Source organism: Lissotriton vulgaris, chromosome 7, assembly GCF_964263255.1.
Source record: "Lissotriton vulgaris chromosome 7, aLisVul1.2, whole genome shotgun sequence".
NCBI lineage: Eukaryota > Metazoa > Chordata > Amphibia > Caudata > Salamandridae > Lissotriton > Lissotriton vulgaris.
This window is the reverse complement of record NC_141695.1, coordinates 1,744,346,336-1,744,372,016: the sequence shown is the minus strand read 5'-3', so window position 1 is coordinate 1,744,372,016 and position 25,681 is coordinate 1,744,346,336. Positions and strand designations below refer to the sequence as shown.

Here is a 25,681-nt window from a genome sequence, read left to right as displayed (position 1 = left end):
TAATTTTTAACCTAATTTTACTCCAAATTTGGGGGGATTTTTTGGGCGAAATGTGGTGAACAGATTAGTAAAATTTACAAAAAGAGGAGAAGTTGGGACACTCCTTTACATCATCCCAGTTTGGTGAAAATCCGCACTTGTGGGATCCTGACCTCATATAATATTTTACCCCCTGGATGGACCCGCTCCAAACTTTCCAGGGTTAAGGTAATGTGTACATGACGCAAAGTTTAGGAAAGTTTCGTGCAGTTGGTCAAGTGATGCCAAAGTGTGCAAAGATTCAAAGAATGCCATTATATGTACATACCAGCCCCTGCAACAAGCGGGGGAGGGGAAGAAGAGAGGGGGGGACTGCACTCACTAAAGACGAGGGTCCTCATTTCTGAGGCCCCTTGCACCACCGGATCGTGACTTTTTGTGACGCTCTTTGGATCAGGAGCCTGCTCGATATTTACGTGGAAGCACTAACCCACTTTTTAGGCTTAACGCTGCCTTGTAAACTTGGTGTGTGAAGACTGGAATGTGCTGACACGTGGGACGCCGACAATTTGAGGCATCACAGTGGTATTCGTTTCTCAATAAGACTAGGCGTATGAGGAAACCACCATTACGCTGCCGTGTGACATTGTTCTTCAGTGTGGTATTCGTTCGCTAAAAACAAGGAACAAAAAGAAACCGAACATACGCAGCCGTGTGATAAAACCCGCTAGTGTGGCAGAGTATCGAGAAGCTTAACGGGAGCTTAATGGGCCTACCGCGTGTCTGTCTAGGTGATATTAAATATTGAAATTATCGAATAAACTGAATTTTTATCAGCCTAGTGCTATTTGAACCAGTGATATAGATTCTGGAATTTAATTATTTGCGCGGAAATAAGTACCGTACGAGATTGCCAGTCTTAAGGAGTTCCCTCTCGCAGGACGTGAGAATTCGAAAGGACATCGGAGGTATTTACCCCGAAGTGGCACATGCGTTAAATACAGTTCGTGAGAAATAACTGGGAAGACATTATATGTATTCCTGATGAAGGTGGCTTTATTAGAAGGTCCGCCGAAACGCGTCGATGCAAAAAAGAAGGGAGGATTATGTTCTATATAACTGAAGATAATTCTGATGTTCTGCTGAATTAATTTTCTGTTTGTGACCTCCTTTTAACGAATAGGAATCTTATTGTTTCCTTAATTTTACTGTCTGTCCCTATTTTAAATTATTTTAAATTATTTTATAATGTATTGTAAGGATGAAGAAACTGTTTAGTATTTTCTCATAATTTTGTTTGTTTGTACATTTTGCCTCACCGGTAAAGTATCACATTGATGTCATGGTTTCTATTCTTGTGTGTTTGAGAACGTACGGTTTAACAGTAAGGTGTCCCAAAGGGAATTTTTTGCTTGACGAGAATATATTGCTTAGGCCTTAAAAATGACAAGCTGTGTCAGACGCAAACAGTGGTACAAAGACTCGCCCAGAACAGAATACTTGCCAGGTGCCCTGGTCCTCCTTTGGCCTAGCAGACCCTAGAGCCTAGGTTACTTGTCATGATCCTGAGCCGACTGCTGATATGCTATCTCCCATGATGGACAGGTTATGTGCCAGCGAAGAACCGCCACAGAGGCTTTTCATTAGGTCAAAGGCTACCAGACAACGCAGCTCTCTGGTTGCAAAGACATTTTGGGGACATGCTGAAAGATTCCCTAGGAATGCATTCCACCCTTATCAATGCTTACAATGGGCAGGATGATTGTGACTTACATTTGTTTGCTTTCTATTTGCTGGCTTAGTTTGCTTTAGGCTGTCCAGTATGTCTTTGTCCCTCCCGTGGAGCATAGCCTGTTCACCACCTCTGACTGGCTCCTTGTATTCTTCCACAAATGCTTGCTTTCTGAGAACTATTTTTTTCTTTTTTTGTGAGGAACCCCAAGAAACAATGTGCTTTCAGTTGTCTCCTTCGCATGCTAGCTCAAAGCAGTAAAATGCTGTATCTCTTTGAAAAAGTTTCTTGCCTCCTATTTTTCCCCTTGACTGATTCGACTCATCTTGGCCACTACGACCAGTTCATCAATCTCGTATGCCTGCGAGGAACAATGTTCCGTCTATCGGCTTGTTTATTCAGTCAGTGCTCTTTACTAATAGCATCACTTAAACAATCCTCTTCCTCGATTTTACGCCTGTGACATAGGTGTGAAGCCTCGCCAAAAAACATGCATGGGGGGGGGGAGAAGTGAATGAGCAATAAATAGGCCTTTAATTTTTTTTCTTATCTTGTCACATTTGCTGTCCCTTCAAAGACAGAGGTCAAATGCCAGTCTCTGTCTTCCAAGAGAGCCTTGTGTTTACTTTTCTTTCTCTGGCTGCAAAGTGAGAGAATTTATGTGACAATCTTGCTGGGGATGTGAAAGGAAAGGCTTTAGGGCATTAAATGTCAGTAAATGAACTGTACACATATTTGAGAATATATCAGAATTAGGAAAGCACAAACAAAGCACATTTTTTTCTAACTCCAAAGTATTGTCAAAATAAATATTTTAATACAACCGAAACAAAACAATACACTTGGTGATACCAATTTAAACAATTTATAATTTGGCTCTGTATAGTTTTATCATTAAAGCTGTATGTCTGTGCAAATGTAATGGTCATTTCAATTGAAAATGTGTTGTCTGTAATGGAATGGTGTTACCGCACCATGCCAACTCCACTTCACTCTACAACACTCTATTCCACTCTATGTCACTCTACGCCACTCAACTCTTTGGCACTTAACTCGAGGCCACTTCACTCTATACCACTCTACTCCGCTGAATGCCACTCCACTGTACTGCACTGAATGCAGCTCCAATTTAGGCAGCTCCACTCTACTTCACTCTACCATACTCCACTCTTCCATACTCTGTGCCACTATACTCCACACTACCCTACTCCACGCCTCTCTATGCGACTTCACATCACTCTACAACACTCTACTCCACTCTATGCCACTAAATCCTGCTTTACTTTACACCACACCACTCTATGCCACTTTACTCAACTCTAGGCCACTCCACTCTATGCCACTCCAGTCTATGCCACTAAATCCTGCTTTACTTTACACCACACCACTCTATGCCACTTTACTCAACTCTAGGCCACTCCACTCTACTCCACTCTATGCCACTCCAGTCTATGACACTAATTCAGTCTATGACACTAATTCACACTATGCCATTCCACTCTACGCCACTCTACTCTGCGATGCTCTACTCAACACCATTCCACTCTATGACACTACTCTAGTCCACTCCACAACACTCTATACCGCTCTATGATACTCCACTCTATGACACTCCACACTATGCCCCTCCACACCACTTTACTCCACTCTACACCAGTTCACTCTACACCACTCTATGACACTCCATTCCACACCACTCCACTCTACACCACAACACTCTACTCCACTCTATGTCACTCCACTCTGCGATGCTCTACTCCACTCCAAACCACTCCACTCTATGTCACTACTCTATTTCACGCCACTCTACAACACTCTAAGCCATTCTACGACACTCCACTCTGACACTGTATGCTTTCCATTCCATGTTACTCCAATCGACACCCCTCCACTCTACACCAGTCCACTCTACTCCACTCTATCCCACTCCACGACACTATACAACATTCCATTCTACATCACTGTATGCTATTCCACTCTATGCCACTCCACTCTACACCATTCCATGACACTCCACTGTACACCACAACACTCTACTCTACTCTATGACACTCCATTCTACAACACTCCATTCTACTCCACTCTATGCCGCTTCACTTTATGCCACTCCACACCTCTTCACTCTACTACACTGTAGGTCACTCTGCTCCATGCCGCTCAACTTTATGATATCGACTCCACTTTATGCCACTCTACGACATTCCATTCTACAACACTGTACACTATTCCACTGTATGCTGCTCCATCCTACACCATTCCATGAAACTCTACTCTGCAGCACGCTACTCTATGACACTCCACTCTCTTTCACTCCATCTACAATACTCAACTCTACAGCACTCCACTCTACGACACTCCACTCCACTCTTCACCACAACATTCTACTCCCCTTTATGACACTCCATTCTACACCACCACACCACTCTACGACGCACCATTCTACAACACTCTTATGCCGCTTCACTTTATGCCACTCCACACCACTCCACTCTACTACACTGTAGGCCATTTCCACTCCATGCCGCTCAACTTTATGATATCGACTCCACTTTATGCCACTCTACAACATTCCACTCTATGCTTCTCCATGCCATATGACTCCACTCTACACCACTCCACTCTATGCCACTATGCTCTATGCTACTTCCTGCACAAAAACAATCCTGCCTGTAGCACGCACCCTTGCCCAAAGTCCAAGGGTGCTGGTGTTGGTGCTAGGCTGCTGAAACAGCAACAGCACAGGGGGAAATGACAGGAAGGTGCTGTATTGGATAAATAAGGTGCATCCCTGACCTTTCCGTCTGACAAAGGGCAGCGTGGCAAGGTAACTTGCTGTGCTGCCCTGTGCCACAATTTAAGTGAATATGACCCATTATTCTTCCCTGGGGTGAGGGCCGGTGAGGTTTACACTGCTGGTCCCATCCAGTACCCTATTGGCCCTGGTGCAAGCTTTCACACATGACATGGAAGGAAGACTGATAGAAACACATGCTGTGGCTTGAACCCCCCCCCGGTGGTACTTCTGCCAATGACAGGTGAGTCAATGAGTCCAGCTGTGTGACAGCAAATGTCCTCAGCTCATTGCTTTCCAACATGCACCGTGGTGATGCATATACCTGGCTATGTGCCAATAGCAACTCAACCTAGAATACCTCATAGGCCTTCTCAAATAGTGGGTAATGACAACTCCCAAAACATCTTTTCTTTGTCCCTGAGAGTGGGCCTATCTTTAGAAACAACTTGTGGAGTCTGTGACCCCGAAGGACCCTTCAAATTTCAAATAGTTGTCTCCTAGGTCAGGTTAGTAAAGGCCATGAGACAAGAGCCTAAATGGCTAAACGGGCATCCCCACCCTATAACATCCAGTGGGCTGGGGGAGGCTTCTTGACTCTTCTGCTCAGGCCGTGTTAGTGGCAGCTCATTCTGTATTTTTTGGGGGTGCACAGATGAACACACACGAGTTGTCCACCGGTCTCTATGCTTAAATTAGGGTCTGGAGCAGGCAAGGCCACCAGAGATGGTGAGTTTGTCACCCAGGCAGGGGTGCCGGCAGTGATGGCTTTGTAGATGATGCCAGTGACTTTGAAGATGTTGAGGGCTGACAAGGAGACCTAGTGCAGTTCTATCAGAGTGGGAGGGATGTGGTCATGTATGTTCAGGACTTCGACGAGGTGTACAACAACATGTAGGATGCCCATATTACTGTTAGGCCTGGGAAGTGAACTTCGCTCCGTTCACGGAGCTTTCTGTACCTCACACTCTGCGGAGTTCGTGGAGTGCAGAAAACTCTGCTTCGTGATGTGTAGCAGAGTTTTTTCCCCGCTCACGCTTGCGAACGGTAAGTTCGCGAGTGCGAACGGTAAGTTTGTGAACGCGAGCTGCCGCTCAGGTAGACTTTCTACCCGAGCAGCAGGAATACCAGCACAAACTGCAGTTATTTATTTATTTATTAATGCGATTTGTAGAGCGCATACGTTTGCCCGTAGGCGTCTTGGCGCTGCACTCGGCCACTTGCGGAACTTTATGGAGTTTTTTGTAACTTCGCTGAGTTTCGTATAGCAAAACTCTGCGAACTATGCCCAGGCATATTTAGTGTGAACTATGAGAGGCCATGAAGAAGGGCATTGTCACCACCCAAATGCAAGAGTATGAGGGCTTGAACAGTACAGACTTTCTTAGGTACATATAGCTGATTTTTTGTAGAAAAAGTGTTCCTTGAAAGTGAGATTACTGTCCATGGTGAATCTGAATGGCTTGACATTGTGGGAAAGTTGGGGTTTACCTTTGTCCTGCTTCATGTTGTTGTGCCAGGTTTGGACTGGTTGCTGCTTGGTAGTTGAAGGCAGCAGACCTTCTGCTTGGGTGGGGTTAGGCTTCAGATACAGACTGAACAACCAGGTCTAGCTGAGGTGCAGATGGTGTTTGAGGCATTAGATGTATGGAGCAAAGATGATTTCCAAATATAGCTGCGTGCCACCGGCGTGTTCATGAACCCTGATGTTATTCAAGAATGAATTAAATTGAAAGAATTTGTATTTATATAGCGCACCACTCCCCTGAGGCCTCCCAGCGCTGTGGACGGGTCAGGAAGACAGACATAGGAGTTAAAGCGATACCTTGAAGAGATGGGTTTTCAAGAGTTTACGGAATGCCCGCAGGTTAGGTTCCTTCCGCAGAATGGAGGGGAGCGTGTTCCAGAGATTGGTGGCGTTAAAGGAGAAGGAGTGCCCGCCCCATCTAGCTCTTCATATTTTCTTCTGGGTGGCGAGATAGGAGAGGCTTGAACTAAGGTTTTTGGAAGGATGATAGGGGGTGATGAGGGAGTGAGTGATAACCGGACCGTTCTTCCAGAAGGCTCTGTGAGCCAAGCACATGACCTTGAACTGTATCCTGGCCGTGATAGGGAGCCGGTGAAGGCTCCTTAATGCTGGTTTCACAGATAGCCTACGAGGAACCTGGAGAAGTTGGCGGGCCGCACAGTTCAGAGCAGAGCCCAAGTGGTTCCAAGTAAAGGATGCAGATAACAGGACACAAAATAAAAAACAGAGGAACTCCGCAAGTGATTGGGATATTCTGGGGCCTGGAGGTGCCTATGTGAAGAAACTTGTGTCTGTTGGATAGGTCAAAGGGGAACCAATGAAGAATGATTCCTGAATCCCATTTGGGACTTCAGGGTGTGGTTGTGGGTGGGATGACCGACAATTTCAAAGGCAACTGAGAGGTTGAGTAATATCAGCAGGCAGGGGTGATCTTAATCCGTGACTAAGGGAACGTCATCTACAATTTCTAATGCAGCAGTCTCCATACTGCCGAAGTGAGACTGCCAGTCCTGTAGAAGATGGTTGGAGTTGATGTGACCATGAAGTTGCGCTCACACTGCTTTTCCGATGATCTTGCCGATGAAGGGTATTAAAGTGATAGGTCAGAAGTTGACAAGTTAGTCAGGGTCTAGTCTGAATTGCTTCGGGAGTGGGAGGATGCGACCGGGTAAATGAGTTATGGCAGGTATATGATAGTAGATCAGTAATTGTCCTAGGTGAGGTATACTAGATTGGTTGTGGTAGATGAGACTTAGTGGTTGTGTAAACGAGTCACAGTCGATGAAGTGGAGTTGATGCCATTGTAGACGAACCGAAGTAAATGAGTCATGGTGGTTGCGTTGAGACAGACGAGTCAACACATATCAATAAAGGTAAATGTGTCATGATTGTTCTGTTGTTGTAGCCGAGTTATGGTTGTTGCGTTGTAGAAGAGGAGTCGAGGTAAATGAACGACAGTGGTTCAATTGTGGCTCTTCTGGTAGGTGGGTCTAATTATGGTGCCCTCTCTCTTAATCCCACAGGTTTCGCCTTCCCTGACTGGGCCTACAAGCCCGAGTCCAGCCCCGGCTCCCGTCAGATCCAGCTCTGGCACTTCATCTTGGAGCTCCTGCAGAAGGACGAGTACCAGAACGTCATCGCCTGGCAGGGCGACTACGGCGAGTTCGTCATCAAGGATCCTGATGAAGTGGCGCGACTCTGGGGCATCCGCAAGTGCAAACCTCACATGAACTACGATAAGCTGAGCCGGGCCCTGCGGTGAGTGGAACACCTAAGGAGAGGATATGAAGTGCATGGTGGGAGTGTTGATCATAGAGCTAGGGTCTGGCTCAAGGAGTGAGCGCCTTACACATAGAACACAAGCCGGACACATGAAGGCGCACTTTCTCTTGCAGTCGTCATAATAGGATGCAAAGCTCAGTTTCCACATCCTACAAAAGAGAAATAAGAGGGTAGAAAGACAATGCCTAAACCCCTGGCTCATGCTGGCATGAAAACATTGAATTTATGCAATTCACAGAAAAAACAAAAGTTTAAAGTAACATTATACCTAGGGGAATATGTCAGTGACAACATCAATATTTTGAACTGAAACAAAATATAGAAATTCGCCGGCCATAGATAGCAAAGCTACCTATAACATGCCCCACCATGCACTGCTTATGAGCTCACACGTTACATCACCAATGACAGGTTCGATGACATAATGTATTATATCACTGATGACAAAACAAATTACATAATTGATTACATTGCTGATGAAATCATCCAAGCTCCTTTTGTACGCATTACCCTATAAATGAGTATGGGAGATATATATGTGTGTATATATATATGTATATATATATATATATATATATATATATATATATATATATAATCAATTCTGTTGCTTCCACCAAATTTCCTCACAAACGGGCACTGACCATTAAGTTAATGCAAATTGATTTGTTTATTCAAATGCAGCCATTACACATTTTGGCACATGCGAGCTTTGATCACATGATATATATATATATATATATACATATATTTTTTTCATTTTATTTATATCAAGACAATACCCTTTCAACCTTAGACTGCCACATAAATTAAGACAAAAGAAGCAGAGAACTCTGGGTAGTTCATATGTTTCGGTGTAGAGCAGCTACTAAATAGAGCCGCCCGCAGCACTAGAGACACTGAATGCAAACCACACATGACATTAATCACGGTCAACCGTCATGCACAAAACATCTATTTGCCAATGTCACACATAAATAAAACCACAAGTTCCAGTGTGCACCGTAATGACATTCATCAAGAAAGGCACACCGGAGGCCTACAAATTGGAGAAGGGTACAGGGAACTGTGGGAGCCTGAACAATGTGCGTTTTCAAATGCCGCTGAGGAAAAAGCGCGATGCTCTGAAACGCGTCAGGCAGAAGGACCTTTAATGATCAGATTACGATGGCTGTTTCTTTGAAAAAAAGGATTGTGAAATCACCGGCTGTTATGGAGTGCGTCCTTGATGCAGGGCAAAGTTTGGAGGAGATATATATATACATATTATTTTATTATTTTTTTTTTCATTTATTTATATCAAGACAATACCATTTCAACCAAAGACTGCCACATAAATTAAGAAAAAAGAAGCAGAGAACTCTGGGTAGTTCATAAGTTTCGGTGTAGAGCAGCTACTAAAGAGAGCCCCCCACAGCACTAGAGACACTGAATGCAAACAACACATGACATTAATCACAGTCAACCGTCATGCACAAAACATCTATTTACCACTGTCACACATCCACAAAAACCTATACACATTGTATGCTGATGATGTCCTCCTATATGTCGCCTCGCCCCGAGCCTCTATCGCCAGAATCCTAAATGTCTTCAACACCTATGGAAGGTATTCTGGGTACACGATTAACTGGACAAAATCAATGGTCTTCATTCTACACGGACAGGCACCGCGAATGCCAAATGTATGCGAGGCACAGGTAGTGACAGAGGTGTTTCGATATCTGGGAGTTTTTGTTACAGTTAATCAGGAACTTTTTAAGGTTAAAAACCTGCATCTACCCCATTGATTGGCTTGAGGGAAGGTGTGCAGCACTAGAAAGCGCTTCCTGTCTCCTTATTGGGTAGGGCTACCCTCTTCAAAATGATGGCGCTCCCCACTTCCTCATCGTCCTCCAAAACACTCCATTTACAGTGCCAGACGCCTACTTCAAAAGCATACAGGGAGAAATTAGAAAGTTGCTGTGGTTGGGGGGCTCCTATAATAGCTCTGAAGAAACTCACTAGAGAATGGTATGGCGGGGGAATAGCCCTCCCTGATATCTGGAATTACTATCGAGCAGCACAACTACTGGTAGTTAACCGGTGGGCCCACCTATCCATGTCAGAACCGGCATACCAGCTAGATCGGCTGACTCTCGGGCCCAAAGGGTACCTCCGTGCTCTATATACCCGGCCAAAGAAACTCCAACTGATGGGCCCGGCAGCCCCCCAATCCAGACTTGGCACTCAACACTGGGTGAGATAGGATAGAAGAATAAGATGACGCAGGCGACGCCCCTGTGGGAGCCTTACCTATGGGTAGCCTGAGGGAAAAACAGAGGTTTGACAAATGGGACCTGGTAGGTATCTCGGCAGTGAGAGACGTGTGGAGAGAAGGGGGGTAAGAGCATTCACAGAATTAAGCAAAAGAGAAACCATGCGCCCCCCACAAATACCGAGACACCAAGGCAAATCTAAAAGCCGCCTCGTGTATTTAAAAAAACTCATAAGGAGGAAAAACAAAAGCAACAGAGGAATCCACTGCATTAAAGAATATGGAAAGAAAGGGCGCGTTTGAGATCAAAATATATTGATAGTGTTATAAAGGCAGAAGCACTTGTGAGGTCCTCGCGGCGCTACACGGCTGCCCCGTGTTTCAGAGGGGAATAAGAGCTCTGACCCTTGGAGAGAGAGCGGGCTTGCTCCGGGCCCACCTCGCTGTAGTGACCTCTCAGCAGCGCCTCTAATGCAGTCTTTAAAGACTGGCCCGGCCCCAGCGGCCGCAGGGTTTCCATTTTACAAAGAAACACTGGGGCTTATTTAAAAGACCCTTGCGCCATCCGTACGCCACTTTTCCCATGTTAAAAATGACGCAAAAGTGGCGCAAGGGGCTTGCACATAAGCCCCACTGAATAAAGGGACATTCGAGGAGCGCTTTCTAACCCTCTATGTAAACAGGTTTTGAAACAATAAACCAATCTGTGTCCCCATCCTCCGCCCGCACCCTAAACCGCCTCACTACCTCGAGCCCCCAGTGACTGCACCGCAGCAGAAAGACACTCCCGTTCCTTCAGGAAATAAACCAGGGATAAACAAGCATTGGCAAAGACAATAGCTGCCGCCTTTGGGACATATTGACTTTGTCAGTGTTTTTTCGCCGTGTGGGGCCACATCCCTGCTGCTGCACTGCATGGTAAAGAAAGGTTTTTGAAAAGGTTTTCCACACGGCCCACTACATCATTTTGTAGGTATATGCATCACACATGCACACACTTATAAAATGTGCCACAGCCACTTATTTATACTTTTAAGTTACTGATCAGAGTTGAATTGCTAACTAAAAAGAAAAAAAATGTTTTTAAGCAGCGTTCCTTGTTTTAAATAATACAGAGGGCCTGGGAGGGGGCTAATCACCAGTGGCAGCTGGCAGTGAGGGGGGGAGGGGGGAGGGGGAGGGTGTTGAAAAAAAAGCAATAAAATAAATCCACTTACCTTTTTCCGTTGCCGCCTTCTCTCAATTGTTCCTTTTTTTCCTGCGATGTCCAGAACCTGGTACCACCCGGTCTCTCCTAATCAAATCACAACGCTGCAATGCAGCATTGTGATTGGTTTCCCATACCCAATCACAACACTGCAATGCAGCGTCTTGATTGGTTGGAGCTCGTGGGGGCAGGGGGACTGGGCATGTTCCCCACCAGGCTGTGTAATGCAGCCTGAGGGGGGGGGGGGCATGCTAAGTGCGTGTGATGCTTTGACCGGGCCAAGACGGCAGGCCAAGGATTCATCACACTTTGAGTGTGTGCACTCACCACTCCTCCCAGGCTCCAACCCCAGCCCCACCCCACTCTAACCCTGCCCTGTAGCAAAGAAAAATAAAGTGATAATAACAAAGTCCACAGCCAATGGGATCTTGGTTTCACCTGAATGTGGTCTTATGACTATCAGCCAATTGGATCTTGGTTGCATTTGAATGTGGTCTGATAAATATCAGCCAATAGGATCTTGGTTGCATTTGAATGTGGTCTGATAAATATCAGCCAATAGGATCTTGGTTTCATTTCAATGTGGTCTGGTGACTATCAGCCAATGGGATCTTGGTTGAATTTGAATGTGGTCTGATGTCTATCAGCCAATAGGATCGTGGTTACATTTGAATGTGGTCTGGTGACTCTCAGCCCTGCAATACTGTGAAACGTACTGAAAGTACATTTTGTCCGATTCACAAAGGCATTTTAGAAGTCAACATGGAATTGTCTTCATTTACCCCTGCGAGGAATTCATAAATGATTTCTGACAGATGTAAAGGGTTTTCTCCTCCAAATTTCATCTTCATGAGTGCAGAATAATCTGCAATAGAAATTCCACACAAGGGGTTGCAAGTGGACCTTGGAATGCCAGTTTGCCGTATGTTTTCCAGCACCCACAACATATATGTTTGTGCCCATTCGCAAACTGAAATCTGACTTCGTCCCACCTTTAAACTGCGCACAGCTTTACTCCTGCTGTCCTTCAGGGAGGGCAGGAGTACGTCTCAACCCAGATCCGCTGAGCTGGTAGGAAGGGATGTCTCCAAACAGAAAAATATAATACAGAGGTTATGTCGGAGGCTGTAGACCCACGAGAGCTCTAATACGGACTCACCGCCTCGACACCTATGTGGACCGCAGCAAGTCACGATTGGTTCCCTAATAAACATGGGGCCATATTTATGGCCCAGTTTGCGGCACTCTTACACCACGCAATGTGATGCAAGAGCACCGCAAACCGGAAGTCATATATTTGAGGCCACGCAAAGCCACTTTTCATGGCTCCAAAAATGTGGATGCAACGCAGCGCAGATCACGGAGTTGCGTTACTCTGCCCTCGGTAGGCATTCCATGGGTGTTGTGTGGGTGTTTCCACACAACTTCCATGGTTTTTGTCACATTCCCTGACCTTGTAAACCTGTCAACGCGCCAACAATATACACCTCCCCAGGGGAGGCGTAAGGAGGAGAAATATTGTTTTTTTTCTCTTTCTATGTGTGGTGCATTCTGCAGCAGACGAACAAAGAGGGAAATCCTTTCAGGATTGATTTTGTGCAGGAAGGTCGCCTTCCTGCACAGAAACAACCCTGCAGTGCGACGGAGGCAGCACCCTGGCACCATGGTGAAATGCTGCCTGCTTTGGTGCTAGGCTGCCAAAAAGGGCAGCAGTGTTTGGGGAAGGACAGGAACGTGCCGTAGTGATACAGCGCATTCCTGTCCTTTCCCTGTCACGCAGCGCCGCGAGTTGAGCCTTACAAAGGTCATAAATATGGGCCCTGGAGCGCTTAGAAACAGCCTCAACATCAAAGAATAATCAGACGCTTACATGTACATCAAAGAAGGGCCACAGGGGTAAGAAAAGGAGGGAGAAAAGATATAGGGGTAAAAAAGAGGCAAAAGAAGTAAGTAGAAGCGATTGGAATGTGTGGAAAGAAAGACAGGGGAGGAGAAAGGACAGGAGAGAGTAAAAAAGACACTGACTAAGAATCAGGAAAGAGAAAGTGAGAAAGGAAAGAAAAAGGAATATGAAAAAAAATTCTGGTGAAGGAAATAAAATTAGAAGCAATAGAAAAGGAAAGAGGGTGGAAGCAAAATAGGGGAGGCGGTCGCCTCCTCACCTCTTCTTCTATCGCACCTGCACTTCTTGTTTCTCTCTCTCCCAGGAAGGCACTTAAGTCACACATTTCCCTCATTTGTTAATACCCCCTCCAATCTCTGGCGTAGGGCCGGGGTTAAAGAGCCCTGATGAGGAATGATATTGCGTTGAATGCACGCAGCGGCTTCGCGCCAGCTGCTGCAGCGCGCGGCAGCCTTCGGTTTTGTGCCTGTATTTTGCCTTAGATGGACAATTCAGACCCGCTCTCCACCCCCGGCCTGAAACAATCATACCCTTCACTCCTCTTCCAGCAAATCACTTGTGACATTTAATTTCACCAGCCCAGCTCCCTAAACACGCCGCCTTAATATGTTTGCTCTGGTAAAACAGCAGGGGGCATTTGGTGATGGGGTGAGCAGCGCACCCTCCCTGCGCGCAGTTGTCCTCCTTCTTGATGAATTTATAAAAATGCGTCCCCTTACCTCCCGCCTCTCTCCGCAGATATTACTACAACAAGCGGATCCTGCACAAGACGAAGGGGAAGCGCTTCACCTACAAATTCAACTTCAGCAAAGTGGTGCTCGTCAACTACCCGCTGCTGGACATGGCGAACCCGGCGCTGCTCCTCGCACAGAACCACTTCCACGGCAGCCACGCCGCCCACGACTGCGGCCCGCTCACGCCTGAGGTAAGCAAGGTGTGCGGGTGAGTGGTACGCGCCTGCGGGGTCCGCAGCCACCCGGGCCTGAGTAAACAGCTATTTGTGTGAATAGGTGTGTCTTACTCCTGACTTAGGTGTGACTTACTCATGAATTTCCAAGAGCCTAATGGGAAACGCTTGGCGAATGCAGCCTTTTGTGAGGGGCCTGTACTGTAGTATCCCCAGCAGAGTGAGAGTGGCTGTGGCCTGCCGCTGAGTAAGCGCCAGATGTCTTGTTAATGGACTCTTTTATGAGGCGACGATAACGGGGTATCTCTCAAAATGATGCTGTGTTTAGCATTAACACCAACCCCTAGTAGCAACAAGCATTTGCAATGCAATCGGTCTCGCCTTTGGGACCATATATGTATTTAGCTATGTAGCATATTAGCCTGGGTGCCGAAACATCTACTGTTCTTTAACATGGAGGGAAAATAAGCACCAAACTGTGTGGCGCGCCAGGTATGGGAACACATGGAGAGAAATATTGCCTTTCAGAGGAAAATGTTATAGTCTAAAGCTTTGTTTTTAATATAAAATCAGCAGACACTCCAGTGCAGATCCAACCCGCACGCCTGATGTGACACCCCGTTCAATGTACTTAGCGTCCTAGGCAACTGCCTAGCTGGCCTACGCGGATCGACTGCCCTTTCCTAGCAGTGCAGCAGCGTTCTTTACAACCCATCCGAAAGGGCAAAAAACATATATCTCCACCCCAGGGCCCCAGTGGCTCGCCATTGTGGCTTTAGGGGTAAACCCTCATTCGACAAGCTTCACAGAGCACCACCGGGACAGTAATACGAAGGCACGCCCCCCCTTCCCTGAAAATACCCCCAAGGTAATCACGCTCACTTTCCCCCACCTTGGAAGGCCGCGCCGTCCTTGTAGACCTGCAGATCACAGCAGATGTCAGAGGCATGCATTCAACTCACTGAGCCACTTGCCACCAGCAGCAACACGCCCTGCCAGAAGGCAACGCATATCAAAGCCCATTGACACTCGTGCACCCTTCCTTACCCATGATGCTCTGCTCAGATCCATAACAGGATCGTGATCAATAGAAGTGGTCTAACGAGATCTAGCTGGCTTCTAGCCAATGTAATCCATTAGGACACAATCATTTGTCTAACCTTGACAGCCATTATCTAATGGGACTCACCTCTGTGCTTGAAGAAAGAACCAAATACAGTGTACACAGCTCACTCTGACACCAGCCGACAAAAACCCTAGAACCAACATAGCTAACCACACACCCAACATCAATGACCCCTTCTCAAGTCGTGGCTAGCGACAGGGAGCAGAGGACCCCGACATCCCGCAGGGCGCCCTACACAACATACCGGCCTCAGCTGGTCTCGAATCAAGACTGCCAGCAGAGACTGGAGGACCCACCGGGGCGACATCCTTTACCACGGAACCCTTACAACGCGGTATGGTTACATCGCGGTTTTGACAAAGCTAGTTGTTACATCGACTTGCACTGGAGGGCGCTCTAGACTAAGGAATAGTGCGAATTACTATTCCAACACCTTCCCTACTGTACGCAGACTGGAGTTGGAATAGTAATTCACACTATTCCTAAGTCCAGCACCCTCCAACGCAAGTCGATGTCACGACTTGCGTGGTCAAGACCGCAATGTAACATACCTCGTTGTGATGGTACGCATTGTATCATCATACATCCGTCCCACTGGGCCACCTACCCAACATATCGACTGCCATTTTAAATCCTGGTGTGTCAGAGATCTGAGGACCCTGGGTCCCGAGTCCCAGGGCTCGAATCGGGGTACCACGCGGGTGGACGGCGTCCCCCCACTTATTTTACCGGGAGCTCGCTCGATAACTGTAGCAAATGGGGCCACACATTCACTCTTTGGCCTCTCTAGGGCGAAATCGGAGCTCATTCAGAACGATGCTCCCGCGCTGGCTTCCCTGATGCAATCGCATCAATGGGGAGAGCGAGGAGAGGCAAGAAGTCTGAGGGTGCAAGCCACCTCTCATGACGTCACTTCCTGTCGTGACGTCAGCGTCCCCCCACTTCTTTTTTTAGGACGTGCCCTGGACCCGACCCCCCATATCGTCTGTAGGAAAGCCGGTCTCGGGTCATGGTGCGTGAGGTCCCAGAGGGAGCCCCCACCCACATGTCCAGCTGCGGTGGACCCGGTCTCAAGACGCCGCCAGCTGTGAGAAGAGGCGCACAGGTCGCAGCATCTTCCAGCTGTGACTGAGGGGTGCAGGCCTTGGCCTGAGACGGAGACCTCTCTACCGACCATGAGCCCTCTCAATACAGGCCTCGTCGCTGCGGCCACAGCGCCATCATCACAGCACTTATTATGTGGTTTCCTTCTTGAGTATCTAAATATAGCAATCTCCCCACAGCATTTCATATTTACATCTACTCCTGAATATTAGGAAATCGATATTTACGCTTAACCTCGTGTAACAGAAGAATAAAAGCAAGCAGAGGCCAGAAGAGAGGCCAGAAGAGAGGCCAGAAGAGAGGCCAGAAGAGAGGCAAGTAGAGAGGCCAGAAGAGAGGCCAGAAGAGAGGCAAGAAGAGAGGCCAGAAGAGAGGCCAGAAGAGAGGCAAGAAGAGAGGCTAGAAGAGAGGCAAGAAGAGAGGCCAGAAGAGAGGCCAGAAGAGAGGCAGGAGAGGCAAGAAGAGCGACATCCTAACGGTTCACTGGAAAAAAAACAAGAACTGGCCCTTACCTACCTCCAACATATGCATTTTAAAGCCTAAGGAGTGATTATCCTAAACACGATCTAAAAAAAGGGCAAGATGTTGGCATCCCCGGGGCCACGCCCTTAGCTGTACTGTAGGTGGAGTACCCCCCTTACCCCCACCCACCTCAACCAGGTGCCCGCCTGCAGTGACTTTGGATATATAGTGCACCTGCAAGCACCCTGGACAGCAGCCTTTGGGGTCTGCTTTCCTCTCTGTGCATAGAAATGAGACGGGGCGCCCCTGGGGGTGGGGCATGAACACAAACCTCCAACACACTCAGACCGTGACGTGTCAGATGCTGTAAGCATCCCAGGTGTGGCTCCGTCGATGCAGAGACAGGATTATTAATGAAACTCCTAACTTCACTGAAATTCTTAAAAGGTCACTGGATTAATGAGTCGCAGGTAAATACTACCAGCTGCAGGGGGCGCTCTTCGAAATTCCGGAGTGTATGCTTTGCCATTTAGAAGACATCCTTCGTTTTCGCAGGTAATGGGGCAGGCACAACCTCTGTGCAAGGGGGGTCCTTTTCAGTGCCTAATTTGTAAAAAATAAAAAAATAAAAAAAATTTAAATACTAGGGACCTTCTCTGGAAGCCGCTGCAGCAAGCCCCGCCCTCTCCCCTGCCAGCACTGCCAGTCACAGGACCAGAACAGCCACTAACCATCAAACGTGTTCAAATGCGACAATTCAGACCATTCCAGGCCACCTGCAGCTCTAAGAAAGGCGTGGGTGGCAGGTAATATTCATTTTGAATGTATACGGAATTATTAAACACTGTTGTTGTGCTCATTTCAAAATTGGACAGACAGTGCCACCATGTGGTAGACTATCATTAGTGCCGGTGATGGGAATAAAGTGCCGGTTTTGAGCACCTGCAACCACTGACACAAATTAAGCACTGCTTCTCTTACATCTCTTAAGGATGGCCGCTGACCTACTAGAAGATTAGCATCACCAGATACTCTCTGGCAGGTGCCAGCAAAACACAGGCATAGAGGAGCAAGTAGGCACAGGCAGTGGTCACAGAGAGAGGGACAGAGCTACAGAAGCACACATACTGACAGTCACTGAGACAGGCACAGAGGAGCAGGGAGACACAGAGACAGGCAGAGCAGGCATAGAAGGTTTCATACGTACAGGCATAAAGAGGCACACGTGGGCAGAGAGATTCAGGCACGTCACAGATGGCCACAGGCGCAGAGGACAAACACGGGTAGGCATGCAAGGACAGGGAGATAGGTAGGCATAAAGGGTTATATCGTACAGGCATAGAGAGGCACCCGTGGGCATATGTGAGCAGATAGATTCAGGCAAGTCACAGATGGACGCAGCCACAGAGGTCAGACAGGGATGGACATGGACGGGCGCAGCGGGGCAGGAAGGGACACACCTGGACAGGAAAAGAAGAACTTGGACAGGAAAAGGAAGAGAGAATGAAAAAACACTGACAAAAGGACAGACTGAGGCACCGAAACCGACAGCATCTCTTCCTGGGGAGAACCTTGCAGTTGGAGCAGCTGATGGACAGACAAAGTGACAGACACCTCTTCTTTGGATGGCGTGCAGTGGGAACAGCTAATGGACAGACAGAGGGACAGACATCTTCCTTGGGTGATGTGCAGTAGAGCAGCTGATGGACAGACAGAGGGACATACATCTTCCTTGGGTGATGTGCAGTGGAGCAGCTGATGGACAGACAGAGGGACAGACATCTTCCTTGGGTGATGTGCAGTGGAGCAGCTGATGGACAGACAGAGGGACAGACATCTTCCTTGGGTGATGTGCAGTGGAGCAGCTGATGGACGGACAGAGGGACAGACATATGTACCTTGGATGACGTGCAGTGGGAGAAGCTGGTGGACAGCCAGAAGGACATACACCTTTTTCTTGGTGGTGTGCAGTAGAGCAGCTGATGGACAGACAAATGGACAGACATCTTCCTTGGGTGATGTGCAATTGAGGAACTGATGGACAGACAGAGGGACCGCCATCTTCCTTGGGTAATGTGCAGGGGAGCAGGTGATAGACAGACAGGGGACAGACAGGGGGGCAGACATCTTCCTTGGGTGTTGTGCAGTGGAGCAGCTGATGGACAGACAGAGGGACTGGCCTCTCCCTTGGCTGATGTGCAGTGGGAGCAGTTGATAGACAGAGAGACCTACACTTCTTCCTTGAATGTCGTGTAGTGGGGGCAGCTGGTGGACAGACAGATGGATAAACATCTCTTCTTGGATGGAGTTCAGAGGGAGCAGCAGATGGACAGACATCTTCCTTGAGTGATTTGAAGTGGGCAGCTGATGGACGAACAGAGGGACAGACATCTGTACCTTGGATGACGTGCAGGGGAAGCAGCTGATGGGCAGTCAGAAGGACAGACATCTATTTCTTGTTGGTGCGCAATGGGAGCAGCTGATGGACAGACAGAGGGACAGACACCTCCTCCTGGGCGAGGTGCAGCGGGAGCAGCGGATGGAAGTCAGAAGGACAGACCCCTCTTTCTTAATGGTTGTGCAGGGGAGCCTGTGATGGACGGACTGGGGGACAGGGGGACAGACAGGGGGACAGACATCTCCCTTGGGTGGCGTGCAGGGGATCAGGTGACGGACAGACCAGTTCATCTCAACTTAAACTGTGCGTCTAATGGGGAGAGTTTGATCTGAAGTTGAGAAATCGATCGCATTGATCAGCAGCTCCCAGTGGACTGGGGGGGGCGGGGGGGGGGAGTTAATCGGGTGCAGTCCGGGGCCTCAGGCGCGCGGAGCACAGATGACAACAACACGACGGAGAGAAGACAGACCCGAAGGGAGACAGAAGACAGACTCAGACAGTCAGCTACACAGAGAAGGAAAGAGACTGCTGTATATGGAGGCAACCCTCAGACAGACGGACACAAAGAGAGTGCTGTGTACAGAGAGGACACCGAGGTACAGAGAGACAAGGCCCAGGGGGTGTGCTGACAGAGAGACAGGGCCCAGGGGGTGTGCTGGCAGAGAGTCAAGTGCAGAGCCCCACACTGCCCCACAGGGACCCACTAGTGAATGCAGTGACAGTCACACCCCCCCCCCCCCCCCCCCCCAGTCTACAGGGACAACTGATGCTGCAGTAATCGCTGCGATAGGAAGCTCATGGACAGACAGAGGGACAAACACCTCTTCCTTGGGTGATGTGCTGGGGAGGAGATGATGGACAGAGAGAGGGACAGACAGCTCTCCCCGGGTCACCTTGCTGTGCTGCACTGCATCACTGGGAAATGGATACATGGGATACAGTGGGAGAGGGATGCATGGGATACAGTGGGAAAGGGATGCATGGGATTGAGTGGAAAAGGGATGCATGGGATACAGTGGGAGAGGGATGCATGGGATACAGTGGGAGAGGGATGCATGGATGCATGGGATACAGTGGGAGAGGGATGCATGGGATACAGTGGGAGAGGGATGCATTGGATAAAGTGGGAGAGGAATGCATTGGATACAGTGGGAGAGGGATGCATGGGATACAGTGGGAGAGGGATGCATGGGATACCATGGAAAAGGGATGCATGGGATACAGTGGGAGAGGGATGCATGGGATACAGTGGGAAAGGGATGCATGGGATACAGTGGAAGAGGGATGCATGGGATGGAGAGGGATGCATGGGATAGAGTGGGAGAGGGATGCATGGGATACAATGGGAGAGGGATGCATGGGATACAGTGGGAGAGGGATGCATGGGATACAGTGGGAGAGGGATGCATGGGATACCATGGAAAGGGGATGCATGGGATACAGTGGGAGAGGGATGCATGGGATACAGTGGGAAAGGGATGCATGGGATACAGTGGGAGAGGGATGCATGGGATACCATTGAAAAGGGATGCATGGGATACAGTGGGAGAGGGATGCATGGGATAGTTAGAAAGGGATGCATGGGATACAGTGGGAGAGGGATGCATGGGATGGAGAGGGATGCATCGAATAGAGTAGGAGAGGGATGCATGGGATACAGTGGGAGAGGGATGCATGGGATACAGTGGGAGAGGGATGCATGGGATGGAGAGGGATGCATCGGATAGAGTTGGACAGGGATGCATGGGATACAGTGGGAGAGGGATGCATGGGATAAAGTGGGAGAGGGATGCATGGGATACAGTGGGAGAGGGATGCACCGGATAGAGTGGGAGAGGGATGCATGGGATAGAGTGGGAGAGGGATGCATGGGATACAGTGAGAGAGGGGGGCATGGGATACAGTGGGAGAGGGATGCATGGGATACATGATCAAAAGGCGGGCTCAGCGTCAAACAGAGGATGTGACAACATGAGCGCAGAAAAGGAGAGACAGCAAGGCAGGGCGAGACATCCCAGCAAAATATAGACACAGGCAGAACCCAAGGTTACAGACCGGGACTTTGATGGAGGTCTAGGATCAGGACTTCAGTGCTGAAATGTGACCTTTGAACCTTTACAGACCCTGCACACTGCATTGAGGAGCCTCTAGAGCCGCCTGGAGCAGGGTGGACCTGTGGGATGACAGACATCCACTGCAGGACTCAGGCCTTGAGACAAGCTTTGCTGGGCCAAACCAAAAGTGAAGGGTGACGCCTCCAAGGTGACCTTGAAACTAAAAACGTCCATGTTGTAAACAGACAGGTGGCCCAAGCAGTCGTCGACTCAGCACTGGTCACACGTAGCCCTGAGGAAGAACCGGAGGTCGAAACACCAGGAGATGGCGCTCAGACGTCCATCGCACTCTCTTAGACAGCAGCACCTGTTTTTTTGCGGCCTCAGTTCTTCTTGTGTCTCAACAGACCACAACCTCTTTCTTCACACTGCAGATCACAGTAAGAAATATGTGGGTCTTTGTAGTCCAACACACTTCTATACGCTCAGAGGTATATGCGTCACCGGTGTGATGGAGTAACCCGTCCGCTGAGATCTAAATCACGCCCTTAGTGACCGAACTCGAGTTAGCAGGCGGCCAGTACGTCAGTCAAAGTGGCGGAGGACATGAGGTCTGCCACCCAGATGGATTCCACCTGCCATATTTAGAGATTACCTCCAGCCCAGCAGAGATCGCCATACCTTCAAGGGAACCTCCTTCATGGCGGCTCCGATGTAGACACTGCACATTTGGCACACAATCGTCGTCTTGCAGGTGGCAGACCATCAAACTTTTATTTTTCTCAAACAAAAATTCCCAAAACAGGAGTTCATTGTGTAAAAACAAAAAACGATTGATCCCCACAACCTTGGAGTTCCCTCTCAAGGTGAGGTGGTATTTTTTCTTTTCCCTCGGGGTACCACAAGACCCCCGGCCCAAAATAAAGCGGGCTGTCTGATGTATTTATTCCAGCTGGCCCTGCTCCATCAACCCTTTGAGTAATCCTTCCAGTGACAGAGCCCAGTGGGGCACCACCGTCGGAAAGATGACGGTCTGCACGACTATAGATAGAGCAGGTGGGCCAAGGGTTCGGCGGCCATGTTTGTGACAGGGTGCCCTCTCTGCGAAACTCTAAACCAGGCCCTAAGACTTGGGCCAGAACTGAGCACAGACCCTTCCAGTGACCAGAGCCACTTCTGAGTCTCAAAAGTATTCCAAGAGTCAAAGGCAAGGACTCCCTCTTAAGAGATGATGAATCCAGTCTCTCCTTCTGGTTTAAAGAGAGCCTGAGTGGGTCTGCTACTCCGGTGTTACAATTTACAGGCTGTTTCTTGTTTGTAGCAGAAGGCAGGGAGCTGGCCTCTTCTGGCATCACCGTCCATGCATGAAGGTCTGTAGGGATGAGAGACAGTGGGAGGCAGGGAACAGGCCTCTTACGGCACCACCTTCCATGCCTGATGGTCTGTAGGGATGAGAGGCAGGGAGCTGGCCTCTTCTGGCACCACCGTCCATACATGAAGGTCTGTAGGGATGAGAGACAGTGGGAGGCAGGGAACAGGCCTCTTACGGCACCACCATCCATGCCTGATGGTCTGTAGGGATGAGAGGCAGGGAGCTGGCCTCTTCGGCACCACCGTCCATGCATGAAGGTCTGTAGGGATGAGAGACAGTGGGAGGCAGGGAACAGGCCTCTTACGGCACCACCTTCCATGCCTGATGGTCTGTAGGGATGAGAGGCAGGGAGCTGGCCTCTTCTGGCACCACCGTCCATACATGAAGGTCTGTAGGGATGAGAGACAGTGGGAGGCAGGGAACAGGCCTCTTACGGCACCACCATCTTTGCCTGATGGTCTGTAGGGATGAGAGGCAGGGAGCTGGCCTCTTCGGCACCACCGCCCATGCCTGATGGTCTGTAGGGATGATAAACAGGGGGAAGGCAGGGAACTGGCCTCTTACGGCACCACTGTCCATGTCTGATGGTCTATAGGGATGAAAGACTGGGGCAGGCAGGTAACAGGTCTCCTGTGGCACCACCGTCCATGACTGATGGTCTGTAGGGTTGAGAGACAGGGCAAGGCAGGGAACTGGCCTCTTGCGGCACCACTGTCCATGACTGATGGTCTGTAGGGTTGAGAGACAGGGGAAGGCAGGGAACTGGCCTCTTGCGGCACCACTGTCCATGTCAGATGATCTGTAGGGATGAAAGACTGGGGAAGGCAGGGAGCTAGCCTCTTCCGGCACCACCGTTCATGTCTGATGGTCTGTAGCATGTTAGCAAGAACCTCGTTAAAATTATCGCCATTTGAGCAGCAGGAAATTGATGCTAAAAAGGCGATAATAGGCTTGCTAATATGCATTATAGAATTCCAATAGAAGCCTAGGTTATTTGTGCAGGACATCTAACCTGGGCTTCTATTGCAATTCTATAACGCATATTAGCAAGCCCATTATTGCCATTTTAGCGGCTTTTTCCTGCCGCTAAAACAGCAATAATTTTAACAAGATTCTTGCTAATATGCCCCGTAGAATTTTCCAAAGGACCCTCAGGGCAGAGACACATGTAGCAGACACCTGTTAACATGGCTCCCTAAAGATAAGTCCTTACGCATAAGACTCCCCCATATCCCAAACAGAGGTGGAGCCTAATGGAGCAGTCGCACCACCTGACGGCGATACCTCTGCGGGCAGTGATGGAGCAAGCTTCCCAGTCACTGGCGGTTGGTGACATTTCAAAGTGATAGGGCTTACAAGTTGGGGATAAGTGTTACGTCTCAACCAACATAAGGGGGGGTTTTGGAGGCTCCCCCTCAGAAAAGTTTGAACAAATAGTGACAAATAGTGCATTTTAAAGCATGTTTAAGAAAGTGTGTGTTACCAGCGAGAAACACTTGTGAATCTTGGTTTGTGCAGTGCGAAAATGTCACTTGTGTGTTTATAGTGCAGCATCCTCCCAGTCTGTGACTAAGTAGGTACTGTTAATATGCAAGCCATTACTTTCACATTTTTATTGTACTCTGTATAAGACAGGTTGCTACAAAAACGGTAAAGATATTTTTTGTTTAACATAAAACAAATGTTTGAAAAATATATATTTTTGTGGTACACAAAGGAAATGCATATAAAAACAAGCATTTGCAATGCAATAGGTCTCGCATTAGGAAAGTTTGAGCTATTGGTCTTGTGAATGACAAATTTTGTATTTATGTGTTGGTTTTAAAAATAGCGAAATGAATAGCTTTGTCATTTACAATGCCAATACTTTTAACTTTTGCAAATGTGACACCTATAGCATTTGTAATGCACCATGTTTTGTATTTACGTGACTTAGATGTATTGATATTACAAATAACAATGGCTTTTAATTTTTTTTAAATAATTAATACTTAAATAAAAGTTATTGTAATTTATAATGGCAATAGCTTAAACTTTTGTAAATAACTTTTGTGAAGATTATGTTCAGTGTATTTTATTGTGACGAAATCCAAGAACAGAAGTGAAATATTAACATCTTTTTGTGACATTTGCAATAAAGCTTGAAACATTGAGAGAACATATTTGAACCAGTTGTTGTTGAATATTTGCACAGATTGATGCTGTAGTGGCACGGAGTGATGTTGTGGTGGCGACGAGTAATGCTGTGGCGTTCAGTGATGCTGTGGTAGCGAATAGTGATGTTGTGGTGCCCCTGAGTGATGCTGTGGTGTCCCTGAGTGATGCTGTGGTGGTGCAATAGATAGATAGATAGAGTGAGGGGGATAGATAACTAGAGGGAGGGCGATAGATAGATAAATAAATAGAGTGACGGCGATTGATAGACATAGTGAGGGCGATCGATAGATAGAATGATGGAGATAGATAGTGAGTGCGATAGACAGATAGAGTGAGGGCGATAGCTAGATAGATAGCTAGATAGATAGAGTGAGGGCGATAGATAGAGTGAGGGCGATAGATAGATAGAGTGAGGGCGATAGATAGATAGAGTGAGGGCGATAGATAGATAGAGTGAGGGCGATAGATAGATAGAGTGAGGGCGATAGATAGATAGAGTGAGGGCATAGATAGATAGAGTGAGGGCATAGATAGATAGAGTGAGGGCATAGATAGATAGAGTGAGGGCGATAGATAGAGTGAGGGCGATAGATAGAGTGAGGGCGATAGATAGAGTGAGGGCGATAGATAGAGTGAGGGCGATAGATAGAGTGAGGGCGATAGATAGAGTGAGGGCGATAGATAGAGTGAGGGCGATAGATAGAGTGAGGGCGATAGATAGAGTGAGGGCGATAGATAGAGTGAGGGCGATAGATAGATAGAGTGAGGGCAATAGAGTGAGGGCGATAGATAGAGTGAGGGCAATAGATAGATAGAGTGAGGGCAATAGATAGATAGATAGATAGATAGATAGATAGATAGAGTGAGGGCGACCGATAGATAGAGTGAGGGTGACAGACAGATAGATAGAGGGCGATAGATG

General features: G+C 48.1%; 1 protein-coding gene across 1 annotated transcript in view; it reads left to right on the top strand.

The window, feature by feature from the left end:
* Positions 1–25,681, top strand: part of ERFL (ETS repressor factor like) — a 69,556-nt gene that overhangs the window by 30,789 nt on the left and 13,086 nt on the right. Inside the window, exons 2-3 of the mRNA XM_086929632.1 lie at positions 7,554–7,788; positions 13,918–14,104. Coding sequence (XP_086785758.1) covers positions 7,554–7,788; positions 13,918–14,104 — 422 coding nt within the window. The remainder of the gene's footprint in view (positions 1–7,553; positions 7,789–13,917; positions 14,105–25,681) is intronic.